The following is a 21464-nucleotide window of genomic DNA, read 5'->3' as shown; positions in this document are numbered from 1 at the left end:
AGACTGAAGACACTAAAGACTAAGACACTGAAGACTAAGACACTGAAGACACTGAAGACTAAGACACTGAATACACTGAAGACTAAGACACTGAAGACTAAGACACTGAAGACTGAAGACACTGAAGACTAAGACACTGAAGACACTGAAGACTAAGACACTGAAGACTGAAGACACTAAAGACTGAATACACTGAAGACTGAATACACTGAAAACACTGAAGACTGAAGACATTGAATACACTGAAGACTAAGACACTGAAGACTGAAGACACTGAAGACTAAGACACTGAAGACTAAGACACTGAAGACTAAGACACTGAAGACTAAGACACTGAAGACTAAGACACGAAAGACTGAAGACACTAAAGACTGAATACACTGAAGACTGAATACACTGAAAACACTGAAGACTAAGACACTGAAGACTGAAGACACTGAAGACTAAGACACTGAAGACTGAAGACACTGAAGACTAAGAAACTGAAGACTGAAGACACTAAAGACTGAATACACTGAAGACTGAAGACACTGAACACTGAAATCACTGAAGACTGAATACACTGAAGACTGAAGACACTGAAGACTGAAGACACTAAAGACTGAATACACTGAAGACTAAGACACTGAAGACACTGAAGACTAAGACACTGAAGACTGAAGACACTAAAGACTGAATACACTGAAGACTGAAGACACTAAAGACTGAATACACTGAAGACTAAGACACTGAAGACTAAGACACTGAAGACTGAAGACACTGAAGACTGAAGACACTAAAGACTGAATACACTGAAGACTAAGACACTGAAGACACTGAAGACTAAGACACTGAAGACTGAAGACACTAAAGACTGAATACACTGAAGACTAAGACACTGAAGACACTGAAGACTAAGACACTGAAGACTGAAGACTGAAGACACTGAAGACTGAAGACACTGAAGACTGAAGACACTAAAGACTAAGACACTGAAGACTAAGACACTGAAGACTAAGACACTGAAGACTGAAGACACTGAAGACTGAAGACACTAAAGACTGAATACACTGAAGACTAAGACACTGAAGACACTGAAGACTAAGACACTGAAGACTGAAGACACTAAAGACTGAATACACTGAAGACTAAGACACTGAAGACACTGAAGACTAAGACACTGAAGACTGAAGACTGAATACACTGAAGACTGAATACACTGAAGACTGAAGACACTAAAGACTAAGACACTGAAGACTAAGACACTGAAGACACTGAAGACTAAGACACTGAATACACTGAAGACTAAGACACTGAAGACTAAGACACTGAAGACTGAAGACACTGAAGACTAAGACACTGAAGACACTGAAGACTAAGACACTGAAGACTGAAGACACTAAAGACTGAATACACTGAAAACACTGAAGACTGAAGACATTGAATACACTGAAGACGAATACACTGAAGACTAAGACACTGAAGACTGAAGACACTGAAGACTAAGACACTGAAGACTAAGACACTGAAGACTAAGACACTGAAGACTAAGACACTGAAGACTAAGACACGAAAGACTGAAGACACTAAAGATTGAATACACTGAAGACTGAATACACTGAAAACACTGAAGACTGAAGACACTGAATACACTGAAGACTAAGACACTGAAGACTAAGACACTGAAGACTGAAGACACTGAAGACTAAGACACTGAAGACTGAAGACACTGAAGACTAAGACACTGAAGACTGAAGACACTAAAGACTGAATACACTGAAGACTGAAGACACTGAACACTGAAATCACTGAAGACTGAATACACTGAAGACTGAAGACACTGAAGACTGAAGACACTAAAGACTAAGACACTGAAGACTGAAGACACTAAAGACTGAATACACTGAAGACTGAATACACTGAAAACACTGAAGACTGAAGACACTGAATACACTGAAGACTAAGACACTGAAGACTAAGACACTGAAGACTGAAGACACTGAAGACTAAGACACTGAAGACTGAAGACACTGAAGACTAAGACACTGAAGACTGAAGACACTAAAGACTGAATACACTGAAGACTGAATACACTGAAAACACTGAAGACTGAAGACATTGAATACACTGAAGACTAAGACACTGAAGACTGAAGACACTGAAGACTAAGACACTGAAGACTAAGACACTGAAGACTAAGACACTGAAGACTAAGACACTGAAGACTAAGACACGAAAGACTGAATACACAGAAGACTAAGACACTGAAGACTGAAGACTGAAGACACTGAAGACTGAAAACACTGAAGACTGAAAACACTAAAGACTGAAAACACTAAAGACTGAAAACACTGAAGACTGAAAACACTGAAGACTGAAGACTAAGACACTGAAGACTAAGACACGAAAGACTGAATACACAGAAGACTAAGACACTGAAGACTGAAGACTGAAGACACTGAAGACTGAAAACACTGAAGACTGAAAACACTAAAGACTGAAAACACTAAAGACTGAAAACACTAAAGACTGAAAACACTGAAGACTGAAAACACTGAAGACTGAAGACTAAGACACTGAAGACTAAGACACTGAAGACTAAGACACTGAAAACACTAAAGACTGAAAACACTGAAGACTGAAAACACTGAAGACTGAATACACTGAAGACACTGAAGACTAAGACACTGAAGACACTGAAGACTGAAGACACTGAAGACTGAAGACACTAAAGACTAAGACACTGAAGACTGAAGACACTAAAGACTAAGACACTGAAGACTAAGACACTGAAGACACTGAAGACTAAGACACTGAAGACTAAGACACTGAAAACACTAAAGACTGAAAACACTGAAGACTGAAAACACTGAAGACTGAATACACTGAAGACACTGAAGACTAAGACACTGAAGACACTGAAGACTGAAGACACTGAAGACTGAAGACACTAAAGACTAAGACACTGAAGACTGAAGACACTAAAGACTAAGACACTGAAGACTAAGACACTGAAGACACCGAAGACTGAAGACACTGAAGACTGAATACACTGAAATCACTGAAGACTGAATACACTGAAGACTGAAGACACTGAAGACTGAAGACACTAAAGACTAAGACACTGAAGACTGAAGACACTAAAGACTGAATACACTGAAGACTGAATACACTGAAAACACTGAAGACTGAAGACACTGAATACACTGAAGACTAAGACACTGAAGACTAAGACACTGAAGACTGAAGACACTGAAGACTAAGACACTGAAGACTGAAGACACTGAAGACTAAGACACTGAAGACTGAAGACACTAAAGACTGAATACACTGAAGACTTAATACACTGAAAACACTGAAGACTGAAGACACTGAATACACTGAAGACTAAGACACTGAAGACTGAAGACACTGAAGACTAAGACACTGAAGACTAAGACACTGAAGACTAAGACACTGAAGACTAAGACACGAAAGACTGAATACACAGAAGACTAAGACACTGAAGACTGAAGACTGAAGACACTGAAGAATGAAAACACTGAAGACTGAAAACACTAAAGACTGAAAACACTAAAGACTGAAAACACTGAAGACTAAGACACTGAAGACTAAGACACTGAAGACTAAGACACTGAAAACACTAAAGACTGAAAACACTGAAGACTGAAAACACTGAAGACTGAATACACTGAAGACACTGAAGACTAAGACACTGAAGACACTGAAGACTGAATACACTGAAGACTGAAGACACTAAAGACTAAGACACTGAAGACTAAGACACTGAAGACACTAAAGACTGAAAACACTAAAGACTGAAAACACTGAAGACTAAGACACTGAAGACTAAGACACTGAAAACACTAAAGACTGAAAACACTGAAGACTGAAAACACTGAAGACACTGAAGACTAAGACACTGAAGACACTGAAGACACTGAAGACTGAAGACACTGAAGACTGAAGACACTGAAGACTGAAGACACTAAAGACTAAGACACTGAAGACTGAAGACACTAAAGACTAAGACACTGAAGACTAAGACACTGAAGACACTGAAGACTGAAGACACTGAAGACTGAATACACTGAAATCACTGAAGACTGAATACACTGAAGACTGAAGACACTGAAGACTGAAGACACTAAAGACTAAGACACTGAAGACTGAAGACACTAAAGACTGAATACACTGAAGACTGAATACACTGAAAACACTGAAGACTGAAGACACTGAATACACCGAAGACTAAGACACTGAAGACTAAGACACTGAAGACTGAAGACACTGAAGACTAAGACACTGAAGACTGAAGACACTAAAGACACTAAAGACACTAAAGACTGAAGACTAAGACACTGAAGACTGAAGACACTGAAGACTGAAGACTGAAGACACTGAATACACTGAAGACTAAGACACTGAAGACTGAAGACACTAAAGACTGAAGACTAAGACACTGAAGACTGAAGACACTGAAGACACTGAAGACACTGAAGACTGAAAACACTGAAGACTGAAGACACTGAAGACTGAAGACACTGAATACACTGAAGACTAAGACACTGAAGACTGAAGACACTAAAGACACTAAAGACTGAAGACTGAAGACTAAGACACTGAAGACTGAAGACTGAAGACACTGAAGACACTGAAGACTGAAGGCACTGAAGACTGAAGACACTGAAGACTAAGACACTGAAGACTAAGACACTGAAGACTGAAGACACTGAAGACTAAGACACTGAAGACTAAGACACTGAAGACTAAGACACTGAAGACTGAAGACTAAGACACTGAAGACTGAAGACACTGAAGACTAAGACACTGAAGACTGAAAACACTGAAGACTGAAGACGAAGACACTGAAGACACTGAAGACTAAGACACTGAAGACTGAAAACACTGAAGACTAAGACACTGAAGACTGAAGACTAAGACACTGAAGACTGAAGACACTGAAGACTGAAGACGAAGACACTGAAGACACTGAAGACTAAGACACTGAAGACTGAAGACACTGAAGACTAAGACACTGAAGACTAAGACACTGAAGACTGAAAACACTGAAGACTAAGACACTGAAGACTGAAGACTAAGACACTGAAGACTGAAGACACTGGCGAACTGCACTCGGCTTTAGGAGTAAACTAGGCAGTGATAAACTCTTCAGTACGGCGCTACATTGCTTTCTCATGACCATCACTGCATCATTTTGGAAATAAGAATGGCTATTTTGCATGATCTTATTCAGATCAAATATCAGGGTTACTTACTGTTCATTCATCACTGGAAGTGGAAGGTCAAGTCAAGCGCACTGCATTCTGGGAGAGAGTATCTCACACATTGTGCTTTGTCGTCTACTGCATGTCGAACAGCGGTTTCTGTGCAAACAGGAGATTTGCACTGTAGACGATATACAGGAGCTTTTTCTTTGGCAAAAAATGAAATAAAGCATTATGAAATATGAGAACAAATAATATAAAGCACTCATATGTAAGCAGAAACTGTTTCAGATGGAGGTTAAAGGGATACTCCACTTTTTTTGGAAATAGGCTCATTTTACAACTCCCCCAGAGCTAAACAGTTTTACCGTTTTCGAATCCATTCAGCCGATCTCCAGGCGTAATGATGTGTCATATCATTACGCCTGCTGGACTCATGGTACCCAAGCTTCTTGATTATTACGCAGGAATGAGAGTATAGTTCCTAGCCATATCAGCCTAGAAAATCACAACTTTTCATTTTCTGTTGGTCTTAGTACACGATGTAACTACAGAAGAGTCAAGTTTTAAATAGGAAAATGATCTAAACTCTTTGGTCATTTTTTTTGAGAGAGATGCTAATGGTCTTGTCCGATTCAATGATCTATGCTAAGCTATGCTAAAAGTGGTACCGCCAGACCCGGAGTTCGGCTGAATGGATTAGAAAACGGTAAAACTGTTTAACTCTGGGGGAGTTGTAAAATGAGCCTAGTTCCAAAAAAAGTGGAGTATCCCTTTAATGTGAGCTGATGATGAAGAGCCTCCGCCCTGCTGTGATTGACAGGTGTCAGTGTGACGTCAAGCCTGGCTCTCCTGCTTGCAACTGGTCTGTAAATCTGCCTGAATGGGTCAAACTGGAGGAAATGGACAACCATTATATGTTAATAACACAAATATTACAACTATAGGTGGGTTAATGTGCTCCATTAATCCCTAAAGTTTATGAACATCCACCCATCCACACACACACACTCACTCACTCAACTAACCTCTGCCACTCCCACACCAGACACACACACACACACACACACACACACACACACACACACACACACACACACTGCTGCAGTAAAACAGGATTAATGTTACATTAAAACATCAAACAACTGGACAGACGCTTCGGGAAGCTTTGCGCAATTTAAAGGAGATTTTATACAATGTAAATAAAAATAAAACATTTTTGTCTTATGTTAATTTATATTTAACGCAGGTCAATTATTCATTAAAATATATTACACACTGACAAAGAGAGACTGAGTGAAGAAATGAAAGATTAACGACATTATGTAAACCACTCAAACCCAGTCAGTGGGTTTTTACAGGCGAATTGTTGTCATAGATCATAAAACAAACACGCAGAATCTCCGCGGATCTTCTGAAGACTCTTTATCTCGAGTCACGTGATCGGAGGAGTCTCAGCACGAGCGGCGCGCCCACGGACATTCACTCGAGGAGCACGAGCACGAGCAGAACTCAGCAGAACCGAACACAACTCAGCAGAACTCCGCAGACAGAGGAGAAATGTAGACGCTGCAGGATCTCATCCATGTCCTGAAGCACTGCTCCTGTTTTACTGGAATCATCAGTTTAATATCGGACACTCCAGCGCGCGCGAACAGGTGAGACTCACTTCAGCTCTCTTCACCTGAGACTCACTTCAGCTCTCTTCACCTGAGACTCACTTCAGCTCTCTTCACCTGAGACTCGCGGAACGGGAGATTCTGCGTCATTATTTGCGTTAGTTCTGCTGGAGAACTACATATATCGAGTGATCGAACTCTTAAACTGCAATGCAAAAAAAAGTTGCTGCCTTAATTTTTTTAGTACAATGAACTTGGATGTTTAAGTAATTTCAACTTAAATTACTTTAAAATGACAAAACAAAAAAGAGTTAAATCTTGTATAACTTTTTAAAAAAGTTGAAAACTGCTTTACTTATTTTGATGAGTTAAAGCAATGTAAAAACATGTTGTCATAACTTATTGATCATACAATTTTTCACAGTGTGTGTGTGTGTGTGTGTAAATCACGATCATCTCATTAGAGATTCTGTTTTTAATCGAGTCCGTGTGATGAAGATGAGGGGTTCTGGGTCTGGATAACAGAATCCTGTGTGTTTAGTAACCATGGTGATTCCAGCTGTTTTCATTGCTGTCATGGAAGCGGATATTTTCTCACACTCATCCTTCAGAAATATTTCCTTGGATTCTGTCCCTGGTGAATAAAGTAAATCCCAGAGGCCCAGACACTGTAACTCACTCGACTGGCAGTGATGGATTAAAACGCGTTTACATGATTCACCTGCTAAACAGACGCAGTTTTAGACCTTTGACCTTTGGCACAGAAGAGTTGCTGTGCGACTTTAGTAACAGAGTTCTGAAACTGTGCAGAATTACTGTAAAGTCGAGGAACACTTACATTTTCTCCCTTTAACAAATCTTAATTATATTCAAATAAGGATTTTTTTTTTGTCATATTGCGTGGTTGTGCTTTTATTTGTGATATTAATGCAATGAAACATGACAAATTGTGTGGACATAATTTTTGTCCAGACTGTCACACAAAGACATTATGAACACGTGCACAAACAAGAGAGAACCAACCAAATATTAATAACTGATTACAACAATGTTTGCTTTTTTACTTTTAGATTTTTTGTTTTTACGCATTGTTTTGCATCGTAAAATAAAACCTGTAGCTGTAGTTTGCCTTTTCTTTTGCCAAATAATTTTGTCAGATAAATATCTTAACCAAGTTTAGTGTTTTGTTTTTGTCTCATATTAAAATATTTACAAAAAAATAAAACATTTACCTCATATTTTTATGGTTTAATCGAACTTGTAGAGTGGGCTGCGTTTAACTCGTTCCCTCGCTGATCGCCGTTGTTAGCGCTGCTCGAGCGCCCACTACTGGCAGAACCCTGGAGATGTGTTTGAGTAGATCCTCTCATCCCTTGATCACTTGGAATCTAATATAGAGCTGATTTATTATATAGGCCTGTATATGCTTGGGCATGTTAAAAAAAATGTAAATATAAACAAATATTAAATATATATTAATATATTTATATTTAATATAAAATATAAAAAAACACACGAACAATAATAATGAAATAATAAACTTTAACTGTGTCTGACTGATGTTTCCCCGCTCTGCTCTCAGGTGTGCTGATGGCGTGTTCTCTCGGCCCCGCTCTGCTGTCGCTGCTGCTGCTGCTGTCGGCCGGCGCGGCCCCGGGGCCCCAGTGGCCCGTCCAGCGGGTGCCGGTGATCTGGGCTCAGCACACGGAGGACCGGGCGCCGCCTCACTTCCTGCGGGCGCCTCAGCTGGAGCTCAGCACTTCCTGCGGGCCGGCCTGCCACCGGCGAGCGGCTCCACCCAGCGACTCGGCCTTGCGGCTCCGCCTGTCCTACGAGACGCTGTACTCCAGCGGCCGGCTAACCCAGACCGCCGTGGGAATCTACGGGTTCGACGCTAACAGCCTCACCCAGACGCCCGCCAGTCGCTCCCGACCCAAACGCCAGATCTTCGGCCACGACGGCCGCTTCAGTATCGTCGGGCAGGACTTCCTCTTAAACTACCCGTTCTCCACCGCGGTGAAGCTGTCGACCGGGTGCTCGGGGACGCTAGTGGGCGAACGACACGTGCTAACGGCGGCGCACTGCGTCCACGATGGCAAGAACTATGTGAAAGGAGCCCAGAGGCTGAGAGTCGGGTTCCTGAAACAGCAGAAAGATCCGTCGGGCAGGAACGGCACGAGCGGCAGACCGGACCGGATGAAGTTCCAGTGGATCCGGGTGAAGCGCACACACGTGCCGAAGGGCTGGATCAAGGGCACCGCTAACGACATCGGCATGGACTACGACTACGCCCTGCTGGAGCTGAAGAAGGCGCACCGGCGACGGCACATGAAGCTAGGCATCAGTCCCTCCGCCGCGCTGCTGCCCGGGAAGCGGGTCCAGTTCTCCGGCTTCGACACCGACCGGCCCGGTCAGCTGGTGTACCGCTTCTGCCGGGCTTCGGACGAGACCTACGACCTGCTGTACCAGCGCTGCGACGCTCAGCCCGGCGCCAGCGGATCCGGCGTCTACGCCCGCATGTGGAGCCGCACACGCCAGCGCTGGGAGCGCAAGGTCATCGGGATCTTCTCCGGACACCAGCGGGTGGATGTCAGCGGGTCGCCTCAGGAGTTCAATGTGGCGGTGCGGATCACGCCGCTCAAATACGCCCAGATCTGCTACTGGATCAAGGGGAACTACGTGGACTGTAGAGAAGGTTGAGGAGCGACGGCTTCATTCACTTTATTAGCACAGAAGATTCTCTTACTTCATGCAGGAGAGTTTCAGTCCAGCGATATACAAGAACATGCATCGACATGCTATAAGACACTGTTTTTAAAGACTTGTTATAGGGATAGTTCACCCAAAAATTTAAATTAGCCCATGATTTACTCGCCCTCAAGTCATCCTAGGTGTATATGACATTTTTCTTTCAGACGAACAAAATCAGAGTTATATTAAAAAATACCCTGGCTCTTCCAAGCTTTATAATGGGAGTGCATGTCTGTTTCTGTTTTGAAGTCCATAAAAGTGCATCTATCATCATAAAAGTGCATCTGTCCATGATTAAAGCGTTCCACAGGCTTTTTTTTGGGGGGGGGGGGGGGTAGTAATAAAGGCCTTCTGAAGTGAAGCGATGCGTTGGTGTAAGAAAAATATCACATTTTAAACTGTATCCACTAAAATAACTAGCTTCTGGCCTGTAAATCATGGGATGATTTTCAGTTTTGGGTGAACTCTACCCTTTAAGCCATTCTTGTACAAAAGGAAAGTTGTGCCAAAGAATCTTTCTCCATGTATGCCCATTTAAACTTAGCAAACTAATTTCATTATAATATAGTGTATGTTTTATGAGTGCCTGATTTTTATCTGAAGGCTCTTAAAGACAAACTAAAGGGGACCCACTTTATACTAAGTGTCTTTAACTACTATGTACTTGCATTTACATTAATCATTTGATACAATGCAATTATTGTGTACATACATTTCTATTTTAAAAACACCTGCATGTAATTAGTGTTGACCTTTCCTTTTACCTTACCCGTCCTAACCTTACCCTCATCCCACCTCAATAGTGTCCGCAACACAATAAGCAATAAGCACACTGAACCTAACAATTATGCAAGTACATAAAGACACCTGATATAAAGTGTGACCATTAAAGGAAGATGTTCTGGACATCCACTGGTGAAGGACTGGGACAGAAAGGCACTGATGAAGCTGCCAGTTTCTGTGAACTGGTTTTCTCTACTGATGTTAATGTCATGCATTGCTAACTACTGTACGAGATCCTGCTTTTACAAGCGTGTGTTTCCCTCTAGTGGTGAGAGACAGTTCTGCAGATCTCCACACACACACACACACACACACTGTAAACCAGTTGATATTCATTCAATGACACTAATTACTTTCAGAGTTTTAATGTCCTCTGTTACAACACATTAAAAGCTTTTGCAAAAAAATAGCACCACTGAGTATGAGAAATGGCTGCTGGGAACTGCACAGATTAGACATCAGATAAACATTAAAAAAAAAAAGCATAATGCTTGTCGAGAACACATTTCACCAGAAAATCATAAGGAAACAGATCATGTTTTTAAGGCTTTTCTTACTTTGAAATTAAGCAAATTTCCAATCAAATTCTCTTTATTTTAATAAGAAACAAACCCAAACATACTATCATAATGTCATGAAAATCTTCATGGTGCTAAAAAAGGCTTTATCTTCCTGATCGTTTCTTATATTGATCTTGCAGTGAAATATGAGTTTAGTGATGATGATCTGACACAAATGGGCACTTGAGCTGGTTTTGTCATTTATTCTGGATGTCATTGGAACTTTGAAACAAAAGCGGTTTTGTAAAATACTGCAAGCTTGACAGTGCATGGCTCCGCCCACAGCTCATGTGGCCACACCCACAACTCACGTGGCCACGCCCACTCCTGATGCCCCCTGGGATTTGGCACAGAGTTAACATGAACAGCAAATGAAGATGCTGATCGCTCAAGCTATAAAACAGATCCTGTTGGTGCAGTTTATCTACAAAGATTGATTGAAACCAAGTGGACAAACAAGATTTAAACAGATAATACTTAAAGAGTGTAAATGACCGTCCAGCACTGGCGATGAACCGGACCGCCCCGTCCAGTCCTTCCTCCTGATTGGCCAGCATTAGCTCTTCCAGTTCTTTTTTTCAATCTTTGGCAGAATTCGGACATCATGTGAGACGCGGGCTACAAAACATGACGTCAGGATACGCCATCGCGCCGTAAACGTAACGCCCGTCTTCTAGTCGTGTGTAACAGTATACAAAATAAAATATTTTATTAAATAGATACAAAGGTTGCATGAAAACAGACGGTATCAAAAGCGAGAGTCCGAGTCTCAGGGCGTCTTGACGGGCAGGCCGTGGCCCGGCGGGTACGAGTACGCCTTGCCCAGAACCAGCCGGTCCCGCAGGAGCTTGAACAGCACGTAATAGTTGCAGAAGAGGATGAGTCCGAGCGAGAGCGTGTGGTTCCAGCGCTCGGACCGCAGCAGAGAGTACAGCTGGTACAGAACCACGCTCGACTCGATCCCGATCAGCAGGTTCAGGATCCGCAGCGGCTTGTGGAACAGAAACTGGGCCGAGGAAAACACAACAAGCATTAATCAGCGTGAGGAACTGAAGGTCCGGTTAAACACACGATCAGAATCAGTTCATCGTCTAAACCAGTGTTTCCCAAGCTTAGATCCTGAGCTCATGACAGTGACATCAGCAGTGAACAGCCAATCACACGCCATGAAACAGACTCTGCGTGATTCACCTCTCTCTTCTGCCCAAGATTTGGACCTTGCTCAATATGAGGTATACAAACATTTACACAGCAGGAAGAAAATATCCTGCTGTATCAGTCCGAGGGATAGCTGTGAAGTCAGTTTATATAGTTGATGGTTTTATATAGCTATACTGAGACTGAAAGGGCATGTAGTCATTTTTAAAGCTTTATCTATCGATAGCAATTCGTATTTATTATAGATTATCTGTAAATATTTATATTCATTTAAACTAAATGTTTAATTGTTAAACTATATTTTAATGTTATAATTTATTATATATGTTTTATATATAATCATCATAAATAATATTGGCTAAAAGCCGAGCCACTTTCCTGGTTCCCTAAACCCAGGGTTGGCACAAGCTAAAGTGAAACACTCCTGACCCGCTTCATGATCCCGGCCTCTGAACACACGGATGAAGAAGCTCTTCAGAGACACATCTCATCACTCACGTCTCACTCGCGTCATCTCATCACTCGCGTCTCACTCGCGTCATCTCATCACTCACGTCTCATTCGCGTTTCACTCGCGTCATCTCATCACTCACGTCTCACTCGTGTCATCTCATCACTCACGTCTCACTTGCGTCTCACTCGCGTCTCACTCACGTCATCTCATCACTCACGTCGTCTCATCACTCACGTCGTCTCATCACTCACGTCGTCTCATCACTCACGTCATCTCATCACTCACGTCGTCTCATCACTCACGTCGTCTCATCACTCACGTCGTCTCATCGCTCACGTCGTCTCATCACTCGCGTCTCACTCGTGTCATCTCATCACTCGCGTCTCACTCGCGTCTCACTCGCGTCTCACTCGCGTCTCACTCGCGTCTCACTCGCGTCTCACTCGCGTCTCACTCGCGTCTCACTCGCGTCTCATCCGCGTCTCACTCACGTCATCTCATCACTCACATCATCTCATCACTCACGTCTCATTCGCGTTTCACTCGCGTCATCTCATCACTCACGTCTCACTCGTGTCATCTCATCACTCACGTCTCACTCGTGTAATCTCATCACTCACGTCTCACTCGCGTCTCACTCGCGTCTCACTCACGTCATCTCATCACTCACATCATCTCATCACTCACGTCGTCTCATCACTCACGTCGTCTCATCACTCACGTCGTCTCATCACTCACGTCATCTCATCACTCACGTCTCACTCGCGTCATCTCATCACTCACGTCTCATTCGCGTTTCACTCCCGTCATCTCATCACTCACGTCTCACTCGTGTCATCTCATCACTCACGTCTCACTCGTGTCATCTCATCACTCACGTCTCACTCGTGTAATCTCATCACTCACGTCTCACTCGCGTCTCACTCGCGTCTCACTCACGTCATCTCATCACTCACATCATCTCATCACTCACGTCATCTCATCACTCACGTCGTCTCATCACTCACGTCGTCTCATCACTCACGTCTCACTCGTGTCATCTCATCACTCACGTCTCACTCGCGTCTCACCCGCGTCTCACTCGTGTCTCACTCGCGTCTCACTCACGTCATCTCATCACTCACATCATCTCATCACTCACATCATCTCATCACTCACGTCTCACTCGTGTCAGGTGTCAACACTCGCGTCTCACTCACTCATGTCATCATCAGTAAAGGTGAGGAGTGACAGATACTCACATAAAACACACGTTACACGGCGTCATCACTCGCGTCTTACTCGCGTCTCACTCACGTCTCACTCGTGTCAGGTGTCAACACTCACGTCTCACTCGTGTCTCAATCGGGTCATCACTCGCGTCTCACTCATGTCAGGTGTCAACACTCACGTCTCACTCATGTCAGGTGTCAACACTCACGTCTCACTCGTGTCAGGTGTCAACACTCGCGTCTCACTCACGTCATCACTCACATCTCACTCGTGTCAGGTGTCAACATTCACGTCTCACTCACATCTCACTCGTGTCAGGTGTCAACACTCGCGTCTCACTCACGTCATCACTCACATCTCACTCGTGTCATCACACTCGGGTCATCACTCGTGTCAGGTGTCAACACTCACGTCTCACTCGCGTCTCACTCGCGTCTCACTCGCGTCTCACTCGCGTCTCACTCGCGTCATCACACTCGGGTCATCACTCACATCTCACTTGTGTCAGGTGTCAACACTCACGTCTCACTCACGTCTCACTCGGGTCTCACTCGCGTCTCACTCGCGTCACGTCTCACTCGTGTCAGGTGTCAACACTCACGTCTCATTTGCGTCTCACTCACGTCTCACTCGTGTCAGGTGTCAACACTCACGTCTCACTCGCGTCTCACTCGTGTCATCTCATCACTCAAGTCTCACTCACGTCTCACTCGTGTCATCTCATCACTCACGTCTCACTCGTGTCATCTCATCACTCACGTCTCACTCACGTCTCACTCGTGTCATCTCATCACTCACGTCTCACTCACGTCTCACTCGTGTCATCTCATCACTCACGTCTCACTCACGTCTCACTCGTGTCATCTCATCACTCACGTCTCACTCACGTCATCTCATCACTCACGTCTCACTCACGTCATCTCATCACTCACGTCTCACTCACATACTTATCACTCACGTCTCACTCGTGTCATCTCATCACTCACGTCTCACTCACATCATCTCATCACTCACGTCTCACTCACGTCATCTCATCACTCACGTCTCACTCACGTCATCTCATCACTCACGTCTCACTCACGTCATCTCATGACTCACGTCTCACTCACGTCTCACTCGTGTCATCTCATCACTCACGTCTCACTCACGTCTCACTCACATCATCTCATCACTCACGTCTCACTCACGTCTCACTCACGTCATCTCATGACTCACGTCTCACTCACGTCATCTCATCACTCACGTCTCACTCACGTCATCTCATGACTCACGTCTCACTCACGTCATCTCATCACTCACGTCTCACTCACGTCTCATTCACGTCTCACTCACATCTCACTCACGTCATCTCATCACTCACGTCTCACTCGTGTCAGGTGTCAACACTCACGTCTCACTCGTGTCAGGTGTCAACACTCACGTCTCACTCGTGTCAGGTGTCAACACTCACGTCTCATGTCATCATCAGTAAAGGTGAGGAGTGACAGATACTCACATAAAACCTGGCGTGCGAGATGTCGGAGGGCAAGGCCATGTTACACGGCGTCATCACTCGCGTCTTACTCGCGTCTCGTCATCACTCACGTCTCACTCGCGTCATCACTCGTGTCATGCCATCACTCACGTCTCAATCGCGTCATCACTCACGTCTCGACTCACGTCTCACTTGCGTCTCACTCGTGTCATCACTCGTGTCATGTCATCACTCACGTCTCAATCGCGTCATCAATCACGTCATCACTCATGTCATGTCGTGTCAGGTGCAACAATCGCGTCTCACTCGTGTCAGGTGTCAACACTCGTGTCTCACTCACGTCTCATGTCATCATCAGTAAAGGTGAGGAGTGACAGATACTCACATAAAACCTGGCGTGCGAGATGTCGGAGGGCAAGGCCACGTTACACGGCGTCATCACTCGCGTCTTACTCGCGTCTCGTCATCACTCACGTCTCACTCGAGTCATCACTCGTGTCATGCCATCACTCACGTCTCAATCGCGTCATCACTCACGTCTCGACTCACGTCTCACTTGCGTCTCACTCGTGTCATCACTCGTGTCATGTCATCACTCACGTCTCAATCGCGTCATCAATCACGTCATCACTCATGTCATGTCGTGTCGTGTCAGGTGCAACAATCGCGTCTCACTCGTGTCAGGTGTCAACACTCGTGTCTCACTCACGTCTCACTCATGTCAGGTGTCAACACTCACGTCTCACTCACCACGTCTCACTCACGTCAGGTTTCAACACTCACGTCTCACTCGTGTCTCACTCGGGTCATCACTCGCGTCTCACTCACGTCAGGTGTCAACACTCACGTCTCACTCACGTCAGGTTTCAACACTCACGTCTCACTCGTGTCTCACTCGGGTCATCACTCGCGTCTCACTCATGTCAGGTGTCAACACTCGCGTCTCACTCATGTCAGGTGTCAACACTCACGTCAGGTGTCAACACTCACGTCTCACTCATGTCAGGTGTCAACACTCGTGTCTCACTCACGTCTCACTCATGTCAGGTGTCAACACTCACGTCTCACTCATGTCAGGTGTCAACACTCGTGTCTCACTCACGTCTCACTCATGTCAGGTGTCAACACTCACGTCTCACTCACCACGTCTCACTCACGTCAGGTTTCAACACTCACGTCTCACTCGTGTCTCACTCGGGTCATCACTCGCGTCTCACTCACGTCTCACTCACGTCAGGTGTCAACACTCACGTCTCACTCACGTCAGGTTTCAACACTCACGTCTCACTCGTGTCTCACTCGGGTCATCACTCACGTCTCACTCACGTCAGGTTTCAACACTCACGTCTCACTCGTGTCTCACTCGGGTCATCACTCGCGTCTCACTCATGTCAGGTGTCAACACTCACGTCAGGTGTCAACACTCACGTCTCACTCACGTCTCACTCACGTCAGGTGTCAACACTCACGTCTCACTCACGTCAGGTTTCAACACTCACGTCTCACTCGTGTCTCACTCGGGTCATCACTCGCGTCTCACTCATGTCAGGTGTCAACACTCACGTCTCACTCATGTCAGGTGTCAACACTCACGTCTCACTCGTGTCAGGTGTCAACACTCACGTCTCACTCGGGTCATCACTCTGGTCTCACTCATGTCAGGTGTCAACACTCACGTCTCACTCGTGTCTCACTCGGGTCATCACTCTGGTCTCACTCATGTCAGGTGTCAACACTCACGTCTCACTCGTGTCTCACTCGGGTCATCACTCGCGTCTCACTCATGTCAGGTGTCAACACTCACGTCTCACTCATGTCAGGTGTCAACACTCACGTCTCACTCACGTCTCACTCACGTCAGGTGTCAACACTCACGTCTCACTCACGTCAGGTTTCAACACTCACGTCTCACTCGTGTCTCACTCGGGTCATCACTCGCGTCTCACTCATGTCAGGTTTCAACACTCACGTCTCACTCGTGTCTCACTCGGGTCATCACTCGCGTCTCACTCATGTCAGGTGTCAACACTCACGTCTCACTCATGTCAGGTGTCAACACTCACGTCTCACTCACGTCTCACTCACGTCAGGTGTCAACACTCACGTCTCACTCATGTCAGGTTTCAACACTCACGTCTCACTCGTGTCTCACTCGGGTCATCACTCGCGTCTCACTCATGTCAGGTGTCAACACTCACGTCTCACTCATGTCAGGTGTCAACACTCACGTCTCACTCGTGTCAGGTGTCAACACTCACGTCTCACTCATGTCAGGTGTCAACACTCACGTCTCACTCACGTCTCACTCACGTCAGGTGTCAACACTCACGTCTCACTCACGTCAGGTTTCAACACTCACGTCTCACTCGTGTCTCACTCGGGTCATCACTCGCGTCTCACTCATGTCAGGTTTCAACACTCACGTCTCACTCGTGTCTCACTCGGGTCATCACTCGCGTCTCACTCATGTCAGGTGTCAACACTCACGTCTCACTCATGTCAGGTGTCAACACTCACGTCTCACTCACGTCTCACTCACGTCAGGTGTCAACACTCACGTCTCACTCATGTCAGGTTTCAACACTCACGTCTCACTCGTGTCTCACTCGGGTCATCACTCGCGTCTCACTCATGTCAGGTGTCAACACTCACGTCTCACTCATGTCAGGTGTCAACACTCACGTCTCACTCATGTCAGGTGTCAACACTCACGTCTCACTCGTGTCTCACTCGGGTCATCACTCGTGTCTCACTCATGTCAGGTGTCAACACTCGCGTCTCACTCATGTCAGGTGTCAACACTCACGTCTCACTCGTGTCAGGTGTCAACACTCACGTCTCACTCACGTCTCACTCATGTCAGGTGTCAACACTCACATCTCACTCGTGTCTCACTCGCATCATCACACTCACGTCATCACTCGCGTCTCACTCGTGTCAGGTGTCAACACTCACGTCTCACTCACTCATGTCATCATCAGTAAAGGTGAGGAGTGACAGATACTCACATAAAACCTGGCGTGCGAGACGTCGGAGGGCAAGGCCACGTTACACGGCCCGACGGCCTTATAGAGGCAGCGACTGTGCCGAACAAGAACTCCCTGCGGCCAGATGGTGCTATCGGACCAGCTATACACACACACACACACACACACACACACACACACACACACACACACACACACACACACACACACACACACACACACACACACACACACACACACACACACACACACACACACACACACACACACACACACACACACACACACACACACACACACACACACGTTAAGTCACCTTCATTTATACAGCGCTTTAACAATATAGAGTTTCACAGCAGCTTTACAGTGATAACAGGAGATTACAGTAACACAGATTGTTTAGGCTTTACAGCAGATCTAGAATAAAGTTATTGTCCAGATAAAGTTAGTTTGATTGATTCACTTCCGTCGCAATGATCATTAGTTATTAACTTAGCGGCCGCTAACACCATTCTAAGATGTGTCTTAGATGTTCTGAGATGTGTGTGTGTGTGTGTGTGTGTGAGCGCTCACAGGTGCTGCGGGGCGTTGCTGCCGGAGCCGGGTTCGAGCCTCTGCCATCGGCCCAGGTGCGCGGCGGAGCGGTGCAGGAGGTCACAGTACCGGGGCGGCAGCAGCTGGCTCATCAGCATCACGAAGGCGTTGATCCACACCATGATCAGGTGCTCGCAGGACCAGCGCATGTCGTAGTACTGCGTACTCTGGAAAACACACAAGCGTCACACTGAGGCCGGCGAAACAAGACGATGACATCATGCACATATGTTGGGCCTGTAATCATTTGTTTTTGAAAAGTGTTTTATATTTCATTCATATTTAATATTTCTACATTCTTAAACATTTGCCCAGAAGTTCTAAATAAAGGGAGAAAAATAATCGCATACAACTAACCCATTTTTGAGTATATACTTTGAAATGTAGAAGTCAAGTCAAAAGTGAAGTCAAAATTTATTTATATAGAACCATTTATACAGACAAGCTGACCAATGTGCTTTACAAAGCAATATAATATCACACAACAGACAGAGCAAGAAAAATTAAAATACAAATTACAAATTATTAAAAGCAATTGAATAGAAGTGTGTTTTCAAGCGTGACTTGAAAACTGACAAGTCAGATGCAGAACGAACATGATTAGGCAAGCTATTCCATAATGTCGGGCCCGCAATGGCAAAGGCACGATGACCTCTGTGTTGTAACCTGTACCGTGGTACAGATAAAAGTTTCTGTGTACCTGACCTAAGATCTCTGGAAGGATTGTATTGCTCTAAGAGCTCAGATAGATAGAGGGGAGCTAGATTATTTAGGCACTTATAAACAAATAAAAGAATTTTAAAATCAACCCTAAAACGAACCGGCAACCAGTGAAGGGATGCTAAAATCGGGGTAATATGTTCGCGTTTGCGAATGCCTTTTAAAAGTCTCGCTGCTGCATTTTGGACTATTTGAAGACGTGTTAGAGTAGTTGAATTTATTCCATAGTATAAAGAATTACAATAGTCCAATCGAGATGACAGGAATGCATGCATCACCCATTCAAAAAAGAAAAGAAAGTCTTTTCCACGTGGTTAATATATATATTTATTGAATTTACAAAAAAGGTTCTATATCGTGATGTATATCGTTATCGGGATCTGAGATTTGGGTCATATTGCCCAGCCCTAACCTGAGGTTATTGTTGCACATCGAGGGATTTATTAGGTAATGCGTTTCCCATCAGTGTTTATGTCTTCTTATCAGATAAAAAAAAAAAAAAAAAAAGACACTAGGGGTGACCCCGAATAGTCGAAGATTCGATGCCTCGATTGGAGGAGCCTGATTCGACTACCGATCTCACGGTCGAATCTTCGCAGAGGTGTTATGAAACGAGGATCATGCCACTTTGGCTATATGAGGGCGCTCAATGTCTGATTTCACATAGAACTACCGGTTTTCTGTCAATACGTTAATATTCAGCCTATTATGATAATGCTGTACATAAAAATGTGCAAAGAGAGAAGCTTTTAATAAATATTTTTTTAACGTGCATGAATAAATCCAAACACCCCGTGACAGATTTAAGTTTCACTTTCAATCCGTGACCGACAGAGGAGCGTCTTGGCGGCAAGGATTTAAATCTTTAACAATGTCTGGGATAAGAAAATCTAAAGTGTGGATGTACACCGCCAGAAAGGATATTCTCCAAGGCTGGATTTAGCATCAGGAAAACCATGATCGCACTTCTGCCGGCCAACGTTAACAAGCTGGTTTCCCACGGGATATTCTAAAATGCTTAAAAGGCACTTTAACGTGGCTTAATGCATGTACACAGTACACACTTTATTAAGAAACCATACTATGTGCAGATAAGCAGATGAACCCAGAATATGAACGCAATGCGTTCCTCCTATAGTAAAGCGTTTTCTTTACATAATTTGATATTTTAATTTAACTATTTTAGGAGATTAAGCCGTAAACGCTTTTCATCTTAAGTGTTTTAGAATGTATTTTATCCGCGTGCACAAAAGACTCCAGCGGACACAGACAGAGTGAAAGACTGGATTTGTTCTCTCGATCAGGTAGGGACGGGTACAAGTGATTTCAAAACTTTTCAGCCGGTGCTAATTTGATTTTTGGATGCTGTGAACATTTTTAGCTAAAAAGACTGCCTCTCCAGTTAAGCATTTATTGAGTTTAGCATTTATAAAGGTGAAAATTTCTGGCTACTATCGTTATTTTAATAATTTCTTTATTATTATTTTTATTTATTGATCTGTCAGGGTTATCTAATCTAACTATTTGTGGCTTGTGTTTTGAATATATGTTCCCCTGCACTTTAGGCATTTTGCACACATTTGCTCCTCATCTTGTGACTTGACTCTGATTTATTTCGTTTTGTATTTTTATTTATTAGAAAGGTATATTCTGTTCTAATTTAATTTAGTAAATTAATTGTTTATTTTTTCGGTGCATCGATGTTGTGCTGTACTTAGAGCCTGCTCGCACAGGTAATTTAGACAATTTAATTTGATTTGCATGTGAAATGCAAATCGTGTCTGCAGTGTGGCCTTTCTGGAGTTATTTATGTTATTCAGTGCCGGCCCGAGCCTTTTTCCCACCACGCGGAGTCACCTGTTTGACGATTATTGACACAAATGTCACACTATAATGTTACATTATAAATTAATACAATGAGGTTATGTATTAATACAAAATAAAT

General features: G+C 44.3%; 2 protein-coding genes across 3 annotated transcripts in view; one reads left to right on the top strand and one right to left on the bottom strand.

The window, feature by feature from the left end:
* Window positions 1–6291: 6291 nt before the first annotated feature.
* Window positions 6292–9527, top strand: LOC307154327 (serine protease 23-like). Its single transcript, XM_079864163.1, has 2 exons — window positions 6292–6865; window positions 8409–9527. Exon 2 carries the CDS (start codon window positions 8417–8419, stop codon window positions 9524–9526), a length of 1110 nt encoding a protein of 369 aa, XP_079720289.1. The 5' UTR covers window positions 6292–6865; window positions 8409–8416; the 3' UTR covers window position 9527.
* A 1184-nt stretch (window positions 9528–10711) lies between these two features.
* Window positions 10712–21464, bottom strand: part of tmem39a (transmembrane protein 39A) — a 28201-nt gene continuing 17448 nt past the window's right edge. Inside the window, exons 7-9 of one of the 2 annotated variants that reach the window (XM_079864159.1) lie at window positions 18779–18966; window positions 18227–18347; window positions 10712–11926 (exon numbers count right to left, since the gene is read on the bottom strand). In XM_079864159.1, coding sequence (XP_079720285.1) covers window positions 11690–11926; window positions 18227–18347; window positions 18779–18966 — 546 coding nt within the window. In that variant the 3' untranslated portion in view covers window positions 10712–11689. The remainder of the gene's footprint in view (window positions 11927–18226; window positions 18348–18778; window positions 18967–21464) is intronic. The other variant, XM_079864160.1, reaches the window with a different exon arrangement.

Source organism: Squalius cephalus (assembly GCF_949319135.1).
Source record: "Squalius cephalus genome assembly, chromosome: 2".
NCBI lineage: Eukaryota > Metazoa > Chordata > Actinopteri > Cypriniformes > Leuciscidae > Squalius > Squalius cephalus.
Note: the sequence above shows the minus strand (reverse complement) of the source record. Positions and strands in the feature narration are given on the sequence as shown.